Raw genomic sequence first — 19,945 nt, 5'->3', positions numbered from 1 at the left:
ATTGATATGAAACTCAATATGGAAATTTATATAAAATAAAAAAATATGAAGTATCTGTGTAACAATTAAAAAATGGTACATTTTAAGTGTAGTTTAACTGTAAAAAAAATAACAAATAATAATATGTTTTATTATAAAAAGTTTTATATAAAAATAATATCAATATTAAATAAAATTATTTGTTAGACTTTATTTTAATCGTTTTTAATCTATGCATATTATTAACAACAAGAGAAACTGCATCTCTATCTCTCTTTTTTATATATATATATATATATATATATATATATATATATATATATATATATTCTTCAAACCTAATTTTAATATGAACGATGGAAAAGCCAATCAATTTATATATGCAGTGGGTATCTTCCCTACTAAGGAACTCATTGGCCTTCAATTTTTCATTGCCAGCGTTATGTTCTACGTTAGTAAATACCTTTCAACAACTTTTGGAAGCAATGATGTGACGTAATATGCATAATATGATCTTTGGTGCAAAAGACATGCAGATTCGTGCATTGTTACTTAGATGTTTATCCCAATCAGGTGCGGCCGGGTCACTTATGATTATTATTGTTATCATTAAATCTAACTGAGAGGCAAATTGGTTTTGCATAATCGCTGAAAATAGGTAGCCTGCCAATATTGGTATTAAAAATTTGTGAGAGTTGTATATTATACAAGTGGCCTTGCAGAATCCATGTCATGATGAATAGAGATCTAAATAACATAAATTAATCACATAATCCATTTGGCTTCCTATATTATCTACAAAGTCTGTGCTGGACGGGATGTCTAATGTGAAGTTATTAATAAAATAAGAACTACGCCTTCTCGCGTGAATAACCAAATATGCGACCTTTGGAAAGTTTAAATTCAGAAAAAATAGTGTATGCCAATATAGAAAATACATTATACATTAGCCGAGATAGCAATATGATTCACTTCCTAGAACTTGCTCTCCCATCCAGGAGGCTCAACTGCCTCATTTCCCATACCTAGAACCCTGTCCTGAGACGTACGGTTCTTTGAATCTTTCCAGTCTGCTACATTGGCCAAGCCTCTTCTCCTAAACATGGCCTTGAATTCAATCTAGGACTGGTATTTATAATGGTTTATCACAACATCTGAGAATGTTAGGCTCATGGTCATCTGAGAATGTTAGGCTCATGGTCTTATAACTAGGCTTGAATTCAAAGTGGTGTATTGCATTCCATAATGAACGAAAAAGCACATCTAGAAGGACTATGGATTTGTGGCACTGTTCCAGTTTTTCCCTCGAGGTATAGCCTCCAGTTACCCCTTGGAGGGGATGGATCTTCATATTGGAGGGGCTGAAGTTCTAACATTTAAAGAACAAAAACACAATAGCAAAGAAATCTCCGCCTTAAAGTTGAAACCCACGTGAAATGGTAGAAGATTGTGATTGTCGGGAGCAGGTGCAATTCCCAGACTACATGACAAATTCTTTGTTTTTTCTTGGACAATGATATGCTCGATAAACTTGGCCTGTGTATCCCATAGAAGTAGACGAGGTTTCTGGCTTTTCTGTCCCAGGAAATTTAATAAGAGGGAAATCTCCTCTTAGTATTCCCAAACTCGCTTTCTTTTTCAAATTCATCATTCCTTTTGTTCATAGTCTACTTAAATATCGTTCTTCAACACAACACATGCAAGCGCTGACTCTACTGTAGTGTGTTGCATCTTTGGATGGAAAGAACAAGTCCTCTTTGAAATATTTGTCTCACAAGTATTTTATGTTGCATTGACTAACAAACTTTGCAGGATTTGGGCTTTTTTCGATGGGTGAGGGTCGAATGATTTTAGAGGAACCATTCATAAGTTATCTTCAATGACCCGTTATTCGAATGTTCACAAGCAATGAAAGAAAGCACTATCGTTGTTCATCTTGTGTTGTTCTAGGTCGCCAAATCACTGGTGGGGATGGCTTTAATTGTTCTGTTAGAAAACTGGAAAGAAAAACATGAATTGAATTAACTAGTAGCTCACAGGTGAGCAAGCTGCACCTCGAGACTGCACAAACTCGAGCGTACACTCTCATATTCAATTAATCAAAGATGAGCTAATAAATACATATCAAAAGAATAGGGAGGTGGGAACAAACTCCTACAACCTGGAACTAATCCTGACTTAAGGAGTTACGTTACAACTATGTAACCATTTTTCCATTAAAAAAATATAATACTAATTATTTTTAACTCTCCCCTTTAATGGAGAAAGGATTATCCTGAAGTCCTAACATCCCCCTAAACAATTCAAATTTCACTTTCCCAAGAGGCTTTGTAAAAATATCAGCCATATTGTCACATGTTGTACAGTGTTTAATAAAAATTTCTTTTGACGGGACTTTTTCTCTTACAAAATGAAACTGAGTATCTATGTGTTTCATGTTCTTGTGAAACAATGCTCCTGCATTATGGAGAAGCCTCCTCAACTAGATAGCTTTGCATGTCGTTGCGCATAGTGCTTGGTACTCGAATTCAGTTGAAGATAAAAACATAATGCTCTACTTTTTGCTGCTCCATGCTATTACCCCAGATCCAATACTGAAAACATAACACGTGATAGATCATCGATCATCCAGGTTACCTACCCAATCAGAGTTTAAAAATCATGCTAAAGTAACATCACATGCATTAGTGTATAAAATAACATAATCACAACTACCATGAAGATACCTTAGTACACTTTTTGTTGCAGCCCAATGACATTCAAGAGGTTTAGACATAAACTCGCTCATCACACTAACAGAGTATGCTAAGTCTAGTCTAGTTGTAGTCAAATAGATCAGACTACTAACTAGCCGCCTATACAAAATAACATCTGCCTCTTTAGAGCCATCATTAATGCACAATTTCAGGTTCTGCTGCAAAGGTACTATTGTTGTTTTAGACTGTTCCATCCTAAACCTTTTTGAGTAGCCCTCTAACATACTTCCCTTGAGTAAGGAAAGTCTGCCTAGAGTCTCTCCACACTTGGAGACCTAGACAATAATGTAAACTTTCAAGGTCTTTCATCTCAAAAACCTATGACTTTTGCAATTTGATTTCTTTGATTAATGCATCTGCATTACCTATTATAATCATGTCATCCACATACAAGGAAATCAAAATTATCTGTCCCTATTCATCATACATGGTATATAGATTTGGGTCATTCATACTCCTATGAAAACCATGTTGTAAGAAAAATGAATCAATCTTCTCATACCAAGACCTCGGTGCCTGTTTTAAACCATAAAGGGCCTTTTTCAATCTACAAACTAAATTCTCTTTCCCTCGTTTAACAAACCCTTCAGACTGCATTAAATAAACCTCTTCCTTTAAATCACGATTTAAAAATTCAAACTTAACATCTAATTGGTGTAGCTTCCATTGATGTTTTTTAGCTACAACTATTAACATTTTAATAATATTCATTTTGGCTATAGGAGCAAAGGTTTCTTCATAGTCAATTCCCTCTTTTTGTGAATAACCCTTTACTACCAATCTAGCTTTAAACTTTTCTATACTCCCATCTGCATTAAATTTAGGTTTGTAAAGCGACTTGCAACCTATGGGTATTTTTCCTTCAGTCAATTCAACTAGTTCCTAAGTATTATAATTTATTATAGATTCAAATTCTTCATTCATTGTGGCCCTCCACTCATGAGATTAACTAGCTTCTTTATAATTTGTTGGTTCTATAACATCTAAAATGTTTGGCATTAAAGCATGGTCTTTCAATCTGGCTGGTAGTTGAGTCTGCCTACCTGATCTTCTCTGTAAGGGACTCACCTCAAATCTATCTGCTTGAGACCTTAACGGGCTCGAATTACTGATAGCATCACCTGCCTCTTCCTCTTTCTGTTTTTGTTGTTGTTGCTACTGTTGCTGCATGTCCTCACTTCTTTCTTCCATCAACAATGGAATGTGCACTCTTCAAGGCTATTCTCTTTATTTCCTTCCACAGTCTTCTCATGAAATAACACATCTCAACTCACAAAAACTTTGTGAGGCAAAGGATTAAACAAATTACTCAATACAATATCCTACAAAGATGCATTTCATGGCCTTATGATCTAACATCTTCCTATCATCTTTGGGAATATGGGAAAACTATTTTGACCCAAAAACCCTTAAATGATTAACTGCAGGCTTATATCCATAAAATGCTTCAAAAGGAGTTTTAAAATTGAGACATTTAGTTGGACTACTATTTTTCAAGTATACTGCAGTGTTAATGGCTTCAGCCCAAAAACCATTAGATAGACCCTTACCTTGAAGCATACTTCGTGCACACTCCACAAGGGTTCTATTCTTTCGTTTAACAACTCCATTCTGCTGCGGAGTGTGAGGTACTATTTACTATTGAATAATCCCATGATTCCTGCAAAATTTTATGAACTCTCCCAACTTGTATTATCCCCCTTGATCAGAGTGTAGAATCTTAATGAATTTCCCTGTCTGCTTTTCCATCATATTCTTGATTTTTTAAAGCACTTAAATGTATGAATCTTCTTTCTAATAAAATATACCCAAGAGAATCTAGTGCAATCATCAGTAAAGAGTAGAAAATAATATGCACCACCTAGTGACCTAGTCTGCATAGGTTTGCATATATCTGTATGCACAAGCTCCAGAATATCTCTTTTCTTCCTATCAACATTCAAAGGAAACTCTTCTCTATGCATTTTCCCTAATGCACATCCATCACAATCTAAATGAACATTCTGAAAAGCAGGTAATCCATCAACCATACCTTTTCTTTTCAGTAGCATGAGATCTTGTAGGTTAAGATGACTAAATCTTTGATGCCATAGATTCTCGGCTGTCAGTCCTATTGAAGCCAGAGCTTGGTGTGGCATGATCTTGACATTCAACCTATACAGGCCTCCCACACGCACTCCTGATGCAACTGGTTCCTTCTTGCTGTCCTTTATGACACAATATGATCTGAAGAATTCGACTTGCAGGTCCTAATCTGCCATCATTGAAATAGAGATCAAGTTCTTCTTGATCCTAGGTACATACATCACATTTTTAATATATATGATATTACCATTAGGCAACATCACCAGAATATCACCGTATCCCTTGATTTGATAACCTCTTTCATCATCTAGATATATGTTAGATCCACAATCAGTTTCTTCAAAATTTTAGAACCAATGTCTATTACCTGTCATATGTGAAGACGCGCTTGAATCTACGAACCATATTTCAGACTCATCCTCCTCAATAGCTAAAAGAACATAATCAGCTACAAATAATCGAAGATCATGGGTCTTCATAAGCAAAGTTCCCTGTGTATTTTCTATGTTTATTTCTAGCCTCATCTATTTGTATCTTAAAGAAAAACTTAGCAAAGTGACTAGTTTTCCCATAGTAAAAACATTTAATGTCAGATTTATTTGGAGACATACCTCTAAATGGTCTCTTCTGAAAAATTCCACCACCTTTCTATCCCTGTGGTTGTTTCCCTTTGTATGGATTCTTCTTCACCATCAGAGCAAGATCGACACTCTGTGGTCTCAAATTCTGCCACCGCTCTTCTTCCTATATCAAGATTCCTGTTAGCTCTTCAAATGCAAGGGTTTCCTTCCTTGTAGACAAGCCTGTGATGAACATTTGGTATTCATCAATCATCTCGTTCAAAGTAATTGTGACGAGATCAGAATCAGACACCTTCTCCTCGATGTCTTCCAATCTATACTTCCGATCCTTGACCCGTGCAATGAATCCAACAACGGATTTATTCTCCTCCATCCTAATGGAAAACAACTTGCCTTGGAGTGACAAGATGTGATTGGTGTTCTGTGTTTGGTAGAGGTTCTTGAGTGTAGTCCATATGTCACTGGATGATTTACAGTCTCTGATATGCAGGATAATATTGCCTTTAACAAACATATTCAATAAGACTTTCTCCTTATTCTCCCATTAATCCCAATCATGCATTATTGTTGTTGTGCCGCCTGCTGCCATGGTCGTCTTCTGCTCATCGCCACTAACGATCGACCAAGTGCTAGATCCCTCAAGCAACGTTTGTAGCTTGAATTTCCAATTGGTATAATTGGTCCCATCGAGTTTGTTAGACTTGTTGAGATAAGCTTCTGTAAAATTGTTCATTTTCGACTGATCGAAATCCCAATCCCTCGATCTACAGTCAATTATTAACAAGTGAACAATTACAAGATACAAAAAAAAAAAATCTCAAAACATACCAGAACCTTTGAATTGATCACAGATCTATCACCAAACTGCCTGATCTGAAGCTCAGAACCATAAAAAACACGCCATCACTTTTTAGACTAAAAAACAACGATGATTTAAAATCCCTCTAAGGAGAGGTCGATCATCGCGGGTTTGACCCTTAGATCCGCAATTATCATCTCTTCTGTCAAGATAAAAACCGCGATGATCGCTTTGTACTCAGTTGGAGATATTCTGAGACCTGTGAGAAAATATATTTCATCCTATGAGTAAGGTATGTCACTCCGACCACCTAGACTCCAAAATTGTGAGCATTGAGGTTCCTATGTTTCCACTGGGGCACTATAGACACAAAGGCTCTGTAGCCACTAGGGCTCTAATGTAGCCAATAAGGCTTTGCAGGTAAATCAGGCTCACCAGATTTGAGCTCCGATACCATGTTAGAAAACTGGAAAGAAAAACATGAATTGAATTGACTAGCAACTCATAGGTGAGCAAGATTCACTTGGAGACTACACAAAATGGAGTGTACACTCTCATATTCAATTAATCAAAGACGAGTCAACAAATACATCTCAAAAGAATAGGGAGGTGAGAACAAACTCCTACAACCTAGGAACTAATCCTAACTTAAGGAGTTACGTTACAACCATGTAACCATTTCTCCATTAATACAATATAATATTAGTTATTTTCAACTCATGGGAAAACATATGGAAGTCATGCCATGATCATCTGGCCACCAGATCGGCTAATAATGGCTTGAACGATAAATCCATAAAAGCGCTCTCGTGTCTCATTTATGGAAAATCTATTATGCCACGGCTTGCAATGGAGTGCTCTATCTTCTGGACAAAATTTTTGGGAGGAAAATATGTGCAAGTGTTATCAAGCTGCAACCATGGCTTCCACATGGCATGTCTAGACAAATGGCTTTGTTCTCACTCTTCTTTCCCTAATTGTAGATATTTTCCTCACTTTGGCTCTAAAGATGGGGCAAGCCACATCTAGCCCACCAAATTATGTGTTCGAGAAGTGCGAAGGCATCAACCGAGAGGTTCTCAGGAATGTGGCACAATCAATGACTTAGATCTTGGGGTTAACTGATAGATATTTCATTGACCAAATTATACTCAAAGCACACTTGTGTTCAAGTGTAACGCAAAGGAAAACGATAGCATTGTTGCACACAGTTTGGAAGTAGGTCACCCTGTAGGTACCAAAATTATAATGCTAATTCTCATCAAATTTAGTTGAGATTTATGTAATTATGATGTCAAGTGACAGTAAAATAAGACAAAATCTAAAAATATAGGCAGACTTGGAATTTAAAATACTTCATCCGTGTCAAAAGAAAGTGATGACTATACTGACTCTTTTTCAAGGTAATATGGAAATTTTAGGAAAGATTTCAACAATTTGAGTGGCTCAAGTTACACTAATTATGATAATTGTACTTAAACGATAAATGAAAAACAAGTGAAATTACATAACATTACGTACCTTAATTGTCAATTTCATCTCAAATAGTATAAATTATGGTGACTTTATAGAGAATCAAATGACCACCAAATTGTGTCCATGTCATTTCAACAAATTGAAAATGTTTTCTCCCATTTTATGGAAAAGAAAATTTTTATAAGTGGGTGAAAGCATAGAGTTGGGTTACATTTTTTGGTGAAAGAGAACGCATTTAAGTATGGCTCCATCGAGTTCTTTTTCCTTTTTTTTTTTATAAATACCACTCCTACCACAAAACCACAGTTAAAGTAAGAGCTCGACCAAGAGTGTGATAGTAGCTCCAACGAGAGTCTTGGAGCTTGATGGAACAATTTCAACATGGAGCATTCAAATCAATCATGTCAACCACCCCACCAACCTCCTAGATGCTCAAACGAAGGAGGTATTCCATCTTTGTTGTCTTTCTTATTTATTTTTTTTTGCAAAATTAAACAAATTAATTAAAAAAACCATGAAAACCAATTAATTAAAAAAAAAAAAAAAACATACAAAAACCACAAAAAAGCTTTTCAAAAGAACTTAGAAAACCAAAAAACCAACCTAGAAAACTATTTAAAAGAACCCTTAAAAACAATGTAAAAAACACTTCGAAATCGCCAAAAGATTTATAATTCAGGTTTTAAATTTAAATACATATTTTCCAATTTTGAATGGTAAAAACATATATTTTTTTAATTATTTTAGGTTTATGTATGGCTCGATCCAGTCCTTTTTCCTTTTTTTTTTTTTTTTATAAATACCATTCCTACCACAAGACCACAGGTAAACTAAGAGCTCGACCAAGAGTGTGATAGTAGCTCCAAGGAAAGTATTGGAGCTCGATCGAACAATTGCAGCATGGAGCATTCAAATAAATCTCTTCAACCACCCCACCAACCTCCCAGATGCTCAAATGAAGGAGGTATTCCATCTTTGTTGTCTTTCTTATTTTATTTATTTTGTAAAATTAAACAAATTAATTAAAAAAACCATGAAAAACCAATTAAAAAAAAAAAAAAAAAAAAAAAACCCACGAAAATACTCTTCAAAAGAACTTAGAAAACCACAAAACCAACCTAGAAAATTATTAAAAAGAAAACCTTTAAAACTATTGTAGAAAACACTTGGAAAAGGCAAAAAGAACTATAATTTAGGTTTTAAATTTAAATGCATATTTTCTAATTTTGAATGGTAAAAACATTTTTTTTTAAAATTATTTTATGTTTATAAGGTTTTTCCTTTGGAATTTTGTGAAATAATTTTTCAATTTTTTATTTTTATTTTTTGTTATTTAAAATGCATTTTAAATTTTTAGCAAATTTGACCAAAAATATACAAAAAAAAATAGCGAAACTATAACCAATAAATAAGTAAATTAAGAGTTTGAAATTGACATGATAAATATAATTGCTTATGGTGAAACTCTATTTATAAAATAATTTTTTTATTTTATTTTATTATTTTAAATTCAAATTAATTTATAATAAATAAGTAAATTAATAGTTTGAAATTGACATAATAAATATAATTGCTTATGGTGAAACTCTATTTATAAAATGATTTTTTTGTTTTATTTTATTATTTTAAATTCAAACTAATTTATATTTAAAATATTTATTTAATAATAAATATAAAACGATTCTAATTTAAAAAATAAAATATTATTAAAAATTTAAAATTTAAAAAGAATATATATATAAAACTAAAAACTATATAACATCATGTGACTATATATAACAAAAACATTTAACTTAGTTATATATAATATTTAACTATATATAATACAACATGTATATAACTATATAACATTATTATATAACATTATTATTTAACTATAAAATCATATAGCTATATATTATATATATATATATATATATATATATATATATATATTATTTATAACATAACTATAACATTTAACATAGCATAATTATTTAAAACATATAATGTGTGTGTGTTTAAACAATGCATAATTGATAGATACATTAAATCCATCATGAAAAGTGCATTTGGTCTAGTGAATAAAAACATTTAGACTCTTTTCTAATTTGTACCATATTGTTTTATTATGTAGTATGGTGTACAAGAAACATTGTCTTCACGTGCTTTCACCGAGTACATGTCATGTGTCAAAGTCAAAATTTAAGAACTTAAAGTCTATTTTAGTATTTGGTTGGCATGAAATTTTATTAGTTTTGTACAATAGGTTTATTTCAATTTTTACATATTTATGCACTATTAATAAAATGAATTATTTAGAAACAAGAAAAACTGTGAAGGTAGCTTTGATCACTTCTTTCGATTGTGTTTACATGGAACTCAATACTTTGGTTGATAGATTATCAAAAAATGGACTCTAAAGTTTAGGACTTCAGGCTAGATTATTCTGCTTGAGTTTAGAAATGGTTTTTCTGCCAACATTTTTTTCTTGGATTAGTTTATATGTATTATATGTAATATGTTGAGGAATCCCATATACACACCCCAACCGCAAGCCATCGCAGTGCGAGTTCTGTTATATGTGGTCAGGATAGTGATAGATCACGTAGCCCACCAAGAGCTCATATTCTACTCGTAGATCCTTCCTCTAATGCCAATCAAAGTGTCAGAGACAATATTTTTGTTTTCGTTGATGATCATGCTACATTAAGTGGACCTTCTTCGCCTATTTCACGTACACCTCCTACATTTTTTAATCCTATTTAAACTTTATGTGTTTAAGCCTTGAAATTATCTTTAAATTTTAAATTGTCTTCAATCGACCTGTTTGAATTTAATGTATATGTTATTATGCTTCTAGCTTGTAAATTATATATTTTAAATTATGTTTATGATTTATAGGCCCTTAGCAAGCTGAAACTGAGGATCATAGCATAACATTGATCCCTCCGTGGGATGATGCTACAACTCATATCACATTAGAGGATGTTACGACCCATCATACATGGATCACAACACAGATATAGAAGATCCATGCCAATTCACCGACTCATCTTACATTGTCTTTATTGTTGGATAACATCAATAGGTTGATCGAGACATACCGAAGGTCGGGCCCACATAGGCACATATTACATTCCATACAAAGGATTAGGAGGCATAAGGATAGAGGCCCATATACTTTGGAGGTGGTGAAAGAAGCCACCAAGGACATTGATGTTCATGGGGGGTTGTTTGACATCCCTCTGGATCGCCCCACTAGACATAAAGGTCTGATTCGACTAAAATATGATAGGAATGTTAATGCAGCCCCTTTTGTGTATGATATATTCATTGGAGCTTGGAATTAATTCCCCCATCATGACCAAGTCTCCATTTATTTTTCCAAGCATTTATATGCAGAGTTTGTGTTACATATGAGGACATATTACACTAGTATCAGATCTCATTATTATGGACTCGGCTTGGGATGTACCTATGAGCGTGAGGGGACTCATAGGGACCTTGGCATATACCACCACCTCCGAGATTCTTACCACTACTGTCTCATAGCTTGGTATTACCAATAGATCTAGAGGAGTTGTCGTAGATCGGTGGTGAGACCAGGGAGACTATTACTGACAAAATGTGGATGTCATTAGCCAAAGCGTGTTGCATTGGATGGAGAGATTAAGAGACCACTGCCATTGCCCCGTGACCTGTCAATTCCCTTATATGATGATGCATTTCTCGCAAGTTTACCCTTTGACCAGCTTTTGACATATACATGTATGTATCGTGATGTCATTTGTGAGACTTGGAGGGTGCACGACCTGTGTGACACAAACTAGGTACATATATACAAACTTTTGACTCTTATTATCAAATTATGCATAATTATTTATATTAAAATTTCTAGTTCGTATTAGATTGCATTTATACTAATAAGTTAATGATAACATGTATACCCATACTAGCTACATGGATGATCTTATGAGGTCATCCAAGGGGATAGTTGATACCAAACCATCCACGATTAAAGTATGTTTCTATGGGTTCTCCTCCACCTCCACCTCCACCTTATATGTTCACTAATGTGGAGGAGAGTCACTATGTACAACCACATGGACCAATAGTTGAGGTAAAAAAAATTATTCCTAATATTTCAACATTTAATTTTTTTAAGTTACACATATATGCTAATTAATTTAGAGACTCATTATAATTTTTTCTTACCATTGTGTACACGGGCCCATATGCAGAGTGTCATTGATGTCGCTGTTATGTAGAGATATGTGTGGAATGTGGGTCCATTAATGCAGACCCCAATCATTAAGCCACAAGCAGGGGATCACCAAACTCAGATTCACGATCGGACCCCCATCCTATCTGACTTGCATTTGGACTGGACTGAGGTTATTAGATTCATGTATATGTAATAAAAAATGTGGTTCAAAATCATTTATTTACATTTTTATTTTTTACAAATAATGATCTAATTAGTTTGAATTTGAATGTGTTATATTGTAGTACCATCTTATTGACACTTACTTTGCGTGACAGAACTTACATAGGAGTTCCAGTGGTACTTAGAGTGTCATAGTTTGTATATTTTTAGGCTCATTTCATAGGGAACATTAACATGTGTGATACAAATTTTGTATATTTTCATACATAGATAATTTATGGATGCATATCATGGAAATTACTTTAGTTTATGGATGCTTATTATTTCAATTTATGGATGGTCATGTGATATTTGTAATTTGTATATATTTTAATATGGATAGTTTATTGATACATGTATTCACTATTCCAGTTTATGGATTTGTATTGATATTGTTTATGGATTCTCATTAATTTTTGAAGTTTATTAATCTGTTAAAATTATTTCGCTAACTTAAAAAAAAAAATCTATATACTATAACTTTTATTAGTAAAATATATGTTCAATTTTGATTTTGAATTTCATAGACTCAAAAAATAAGTACAATCTTAAGTTATTATGCAAGTCACTTTGATACTTAAAATGAACTAAAATATATCATGTATCAATTTAATATTGAGCATGGAAAGAATTCCAATCATCCCTCATATTGGCTTGTAGAAAGTGTCTTTTAGTGCAATCAACATGTATGTTATTACAATTCAATTTTAAAAATAAATCATTTGAATTATAAAGTCATATATATATATATATATATATATATATATATATATATATATATATATATATATATATATATATATACATATATATATATTTGTGATCCACCCATATATCATTGCATGGACAACTTTTTTAAGTATTTCAATCATTTTCTTATCTCAAGGTTCAATTAAAAAACACAAATAGGATTGAAATAAGTTTTAATCAATTTTAAAATATGGCATGTAAACAACAAATAGGTTTTATACATTATTATTTTGAAATTATCTACAAGAGCTTAGTCATAACATGATATAGTCAACTGTATTGAAATTTAATGTATAGGTCAAAAAACAATATATGATAACATTTCTATAATTTTATATCATGTTATTAACTTTCCTAAATTTACAAGTAGTTATCCAAGTATTTCAATCAATTCCTTATGATGGAAATAAGTTATATTCAAATAACAAAAACTCAAATATGATTAAAATAAGTTATATATTCAATTTTCAAAGATGTGGAGAAGTAAAAGTTACAAATACAAGTTTAATTATATTTTATTTTGATTGAGGTTTACTACAAAAACTTAGTCATAATGCATGTTGTCAATAAATTTTTTGTTGCTTACACTAAAATGAATACACAATGTTAAACTATACCTTGAAATTAATGTACACCATAAATCTAGTTACATCCAATCAGAAATTGACACCTTAACTGAAATCAATGCATCGAATGCAAGTAATTAAATAGAATGAGATATCAACATCTCCACTAAAATCAATGCATCTAATGTAAACAATCAAATTTGATTATAAATCAACATCTACACTGAAATCAATGCATCTAATACTGCAAGTAATCAAATAGGATTAGAAATCAACATCTGCGCTAAAATCAATGCATCCAGTGCTAGCAATCAGATAGTATTAGGAATCAACATCTACACTAAAATCAATGCATCTAATGCAAGCTCAATCAAACAATATTATAAATTAACATCTTTAATTAAATTGATGCATTTAATGCAAGCAATGGAATATAATTAGAAATAACATCTATACAAAAATCAATGCATCTAATGCAAGAAATCAAATACAATTAGAAATCAACATTTTTTACATGAAATCAATCCATCTAGTGCAAGAAACTTTCTTCCCTTCCTCTCCCCCCTCGACCTATATCAATATCTCCCTCCATATCTCCTTCTTTGTCTTTCTATCTCACACCCCCAAACACACACACTCTCTCTCTTCACACACACATATATATCTCCCTCCCTCTCTCTGTCTCTCTCTTCTTCCCTATCTCCCCCTTCCATCTATATCTCCATTTCCCTTTATCTCTCCTTCTTCATCTCTCTATATCACCTTGCAAACATACTCTCTCTCTCTCTCTCTCTCTCTCTCTCTCTCTCTATATATATATATATATATATATATATATATATATATATATCAAGCTTATTTTAGAGCATTCGATTTTATTTTTTATAGAGGCTCGTTCGAGCCCAGGTTAACCACTTATATGGCTTAATCAAGGTTTTACTAAATCCTTGATCGAGTTATTTGAATTTGAAATTTAAGTGCTCGATCAAGCCTCTTAAGTCCTAAAATTCAGAATTTCAGCACCCCTTCTGCAAAATTGCCTACAACACCATCTTGTACCCTAGCGTACTTAGGGCTAAATTTTTCCTTGGCTGGATGAGTTGAGCATGTTAGATTCATGAAAGAATTCTCTATCCAATGGCATATGAGTTTGACATTTTTGAATTCATATGATATTTTTCATCTAATTTCTTCTAAACATAATGTTTGATTTTTTTTAATTGTTATAAAGAAGTTGAATGAAAAATTAATATAATAAAATATACATAGCTAAATTTTTTTAAAAATACCATTATCTTCATTTGTGAGTCATTTTCAAAAGGGTACTCTTGATTTTTCAATTTATTTAAATAGTTGAAAAAAAAACTTATGTGAACAAATGTGTTTACAAAATGCAATTGAAATATTACTTTGCCAACTTCAAAAAATAATAAAAAATATATTTTTGCATAAAAAAATAAAAATTTAATATGAAAAACTTAGCTCTCTCCATATATATATATATATATATATATATATATATATATATATATATATATATATATTAAATTTAGACATTTTAAAGTAAGTTAGGCTACCTGAACACACACATAGCGTTAAGATGTGTAAAAAATTGCAAGGACAAACATTTCATTTAATGGAAAATTAACATATTATACAACACTAAATATTTTTGCAAAAAATATCTTTAGGAAACAACATAATTCTCCGCAATTTGTATTTTTACTCCTAATCAAAGTTCACAGTGCTTATATGAATTTTGAGGGCTTCAATTCGATAAAAGAGGAAAAAACTTGAAATTTCATGACCACATTTGGCCCAAAAATGTAACCCATCTTCATGAATTCACTCAAATATCAAATTTTTTAATTATACAAAAAGTCAACAAATTAGAAAATCAGTTCACTTTTAATAATATGAAAAATATTTGTATAAACAATCAATATATTAGGTAATCAGTTCACTTTTTGGTAAAATTTAGTAAAGGGCGAGGTTCTAATATGGTTATTAAATTTATTATTCATTAAAGTATTGGGTTTATTTTTTTAAGCTAATTTTTCATGTCTTAATCTCCACTAATTTTCATAATTTTCTCTTTATTAAAAATGCAAATAATTTTTATGTATATGTTTAATTTTTGAAATAAGATATACCTTTCTCTTTAAATAAGATATAAATGCAAATAATTTTTATGTATATGTTTAATTTTTTAAATAAGATGTATTTTTTCTTTAAATAAAATATAAATCCAAAATGTTATAGTATAAGTGAATCATAAATGAAAATAATCTTGCACAAACTATATATATATATATATATATATATATATATTTTCCTTGTATTCAAAAGTACTTCTTTTCATTTATCATTTAAAATATATAAATAAATTATTTTATTGAAAGTTCATGTTTGTGTTTTTTGTCATTTGTTTGTCAACTAGTTTAGGTGAAGTTTTGAAATGTTGATTTTTTTGGGTGGAATAATACACCTATTTACAATTAATTCAAACACATTCACTACTATATACCTGTTTTGTTTTATAGATCATAAAAATTAATTAAATTATAAATTTATTTCAAATTATTATTATTAAAATATATATATATATAATTAAAAAATGAATAACGATATTTTTAATCATAAATATTCATCCCTATTTTATTATAGAAATCCTTACCATGCGAATAAGTTTTTATCAAAATTATTAAAATTTAACTTATAACTATTTTAATAATTTCAATATAATTATAAATATGAAAATAAATTTTATTAATTGTTAAGAAATTTCTTAAATAATTATTTAAAACAGTCAAAACGGTCCCAAAAGAAAAAACAAACCAACCAAAACCAAAAAAGTAATTTTGAAAAATAGATTAAATACTTTATTGATTAGTAAAGTTATTAACCATATGAGAACGTGGCCTCCACTAAATTTTATCTAAAAGTGCATCATGTAAACCAATTAAATTTACATAATCTATTGATTCCTTTCTACGATTAAAGTTTTTATATTAGTATATAAATGCTTAGGTAATTAAAAAGAAATTGACGTACACACGATTTGGTGGTTCTTTGGTTCCCTCTACAGTCGCTACAACTTACACGATGACAATTGACATTTAAGGTAATGTTAAGAAGATATTAGAATATTCATTTATAGCTAACGTACAATTATCATCGTTAGCGTTCTTTTCAATTACTCATAATGTTGAAATCTTTCTGAGATTTTCCATATTACCTTGAAACGGGTCATTAAATTTACAGTCATCAATTTCTTTTGGGAGGCACCGGGTATTTGAAATTCCAGACCGGGTTCTATCCAAAGATATTCCTTGTCGCTTGATATTTTAATATCATCAATCTCAACGATAATTGATGAGTATTAGCTTTGTAACGTTGGAAAACATGAAATACTATTATTCATTTATCATTTAAAATATATGAATAAATTATTTTATTTAAATTTCATGTTTGACTTTTCTATCTGTTTTGGTTTACTAATCGAATGCGTTCATATTACAGCAATATGTACATTATTATGTAAATATTTTGATCGGTAGTATTAGAATTATAACTAATCAAATGGTTAGTAAATATGATAAATATAAAAATATTTATCTTATTATCCTTGTAGCCTTGGCAGGTACTAAGCATTTTGTAAGACTATAAAAATATTTATCTTATTATCCTTCTAGCCTTGCAAGTATTAAGCATTTTGTATGAGTTGACTGTTGTTTTAAGCAATCAAATATTTCAAATAATTTTAGAATAATTATAGTAAAATTTTAAATTTTATTTTATTTTATATTATTTTATATTTATCTTTGATGCTATCAACTATTCATATATAAATGTTATTGGAAAATACTTAGATTTACACCCCGTGAGTACAAGAGTACCACTCCGATATTCTCTAGTCTGACCTATTCCATCGTATATTAAATGAATGCAATGATGGTTAAATTAATGCAAATGGATCCAAACAAACAAATAACCGTGTATCAGATGTTATTTGGGTTCACTCTTATGTAAAAACAAATAAATTTTTAATCAAACTTCAGTGACAACATTATTTTACAGAGCAAACTTTAAGCATGCGACAAATTTATCAATATTTATAACAAGTTTGTTGAGTGATTAAAATAAACATGAGACAAATTGATAAATATTTATAACAAGTTTGTTGAGTGATTAAAATTAATGCCACGCAATTGAAGTTGGTTGTTTCTAGCCATTACATTTTTTTGTTATTTTAAAAAAAATGATATATTAAATATGTTTTTAAACCTATAATAATTATATATAATCATTTTTAATCATTTTTAAAATATTAAAATGAATATTATATAAAAGAGAGTTATGAAATTGTTTTGTTTAACATGCCTATGGTTATATTAGAGTGGAAATCTAATTCATGTTAACATAAATGACAATGTTTGCTGGGATATTTTATTTCACTAAGTGTTTATTTTTCTTATCTATCACATTTAAAGATCTAATTATTTATTATTAATGTATGCAACTCTTTCTATCTAATTTAACTAAGGTGCAAGGACTAGCTACTATGTAACACTTGTTTTATCGTTAAGATTAAAGAAAATTATAAAAATTAACTAAATTATAAATTTATTTCAAATTGTTGTTATTATTATTAAAGAGAATTAATATATGAACTAGGCATATATAAATAATTGGATACACATAAAAATATAGAGTAAGCTAAAAATTTTATAAATTGATTTAAAAAATAATGGAAATTTTTGTAAATAATAGAAATTTCTGCAAGATTATGATAAAATTTGGGTGAAATTTTTGAAAATCTATATTACAACGGTGAAACTCCAAATTTTAAGTGTCCAAAAAATCTTAATAATGTTAAAATCTATTTCCACTATTAAAAAATGATTTAAACATTCCTCTATTCTAAATTTTTGAAATTAATTTTATCAAATTCCTAAAAAAGGAAAAGAAGAGAAGTAGGAATTTGTCTCTTTAGACAAAGCCTAAAAGAAAAAAGTTAATTTATCAAAAGAAATTGCCAGAAACACGATTTAGTGGCTTATTCATTCTTTATACAGTCAGTGCGACTTACATTATGAGAGACGAAATTGACCAGACAATTGACAATTAAGGTAATGTTACGAAGTTAATAAAATATATTCATTTATACCTCATGTACAATTATCATCCTTAGTATTGATTTCAGTCACTCAGAAAGTTGAAATCTTTCCTAAAATTTCCCTATTAACTTGAAAAGGGCCATTACAGTCACCAATTCCTTTTGACAATCACGGAGTATTTGAAATTCCAGGCCCGCCTCTATCCAGAGATATTCCGTCTTAATTTTACAGTCGCTTGATATCTTAATTATATCAATCTCAACCATATCTGATCAGCCGATGACTATTAGCTTTGTAATTCAGGTACCCACAGGCTGACAGGCTTCGAAACTCTGTTCAACATTGTTGTTGTTTGCCTTCCCATTATAGTCGAACACTGGTGCGCTCCGAGTATAATTCGGTCAACGACATATTTGTCGATTAACCCCAACCTCTAAGTCGATGATTACGCCAGATTGCTGAGAAGCTCTCGGTTGATGCGTCTGCTCTTCCGGGACATATAATTTGGTGGGCACAATGTGGTTTGCCCCATCAGAATGAAGACAATGTCTACAGGTAGGGCAAGAAGAGTGAGAACGAAGCCATTTGTCTACACATTCCATGTGGAAGCCATGGTTGCAGTCCGGCAACACTCTCACATCTTCTCCTCCCACGAATTCTGCCAAGCAGATAACACACTCTGTTGCAAGGTGTGGCATAATAGATTTCCCATAAATGAGAGACGGGAGGGCTTTTATGGATTTGTCGTTCATGCCAGTATTAGCCCGTCTGGTGACCATATGATGATGCCATGACCTCCAAATGTCGTCCCATGGAAGGAGTAAAGCCAGCCCCGCCAGAGATATGGCGCCGCAGAACAACGTAAGATGAACAACGATAGTGCTTTCTGTCGAACTTTCGTATGAGGGGTCCATTGAAGAGAACTTATCGGAGGCGGCCTCTAAACCCATTCGTCCCTCACTCATAGAAAAAAGCCCAAATCCTGGGGAGTTTGTTACTCAATGCAACATCAAAGACTTAACAGACAACAATTTCAAATGAGGAGGACTCAGAAATGCTCAGAAATGAAAACCAAAACTCTTTCCGTCCAAATTGAAAACCAAAACTCAGAAATGCAATGCAGTACAGCAGAGTAGAACGATTTTAGGTAAAGGAATGCTGGCTTGGAAAAGGAAAGCGAGTTTGAGAATACCCAGAGGAGATTGCCCTCTTATTATATTTCCCTCCCGTGACAGAACTGCCAGAAACCTCACCCCCATTTGTATGAGGTACACCGGCCGACCTTATCCATATCACTGTCGAAGAAAAAACAAAGAATTGTGATGTCGTTCTGGACGATCACAATCTTTTACCATTTGGCATGGTTTTCAAATACCGTCCACGTGCAAAACTATATGACGGCCTTATCTTTTATTTGATGATGGG

General features: G+C 31.4%; 1 protein-coding gene across 1 annotated transcript; it reads right to left on the bottom strand.

Annotated features, from left to right (window-relative positions):
- Positions 1-18,921: 18,921 nt before the first annotated feature.
- On the bottom strand, positions 18,922-19,470 carry LOC149235222 (RING-H2 finger protein ATL75-like). The gene has a single exon (XM_089368492.1). The coding sequence runs from the start codon at positions 19,468-19,470 to the stop codon at positions 18,922-18,924; it is 549 nt and encodes a 182-aa protein (XP_089224618.1).
- Positions 19,471-19,945: the final 475 nt, after the last annotated feature.

Source organism: Pinus tabuliformis, chromosome 8 (assembly GCF_031772625.1).
Source record: "Pinus tabuliformis cultivar Carrire ecotype Pingquan chromosome 8, CPIR1, whole genome shotgun sequence".
Classification (NCBI taxonomy): Eukaryota; Viridiplantae; Streptophyta; class Pinopsida; order Pinales; family Pinaceae; genus Pinus; species Pinus tabuliformis.
Note: the sequence above shows the minus strand (reverse complement) of the source record. Positions and strands in the feature narration are given on the sequence as shown.

Coding starts and splice junctions, on each gene's coding strand:
- LOC149235222 (XM_089368492.1), bottom strand. CDS start 19,470: ATGGGTTTAGAGGCCGCCTCCGATAAGTTCTCTTCAATGGACCCCTCA.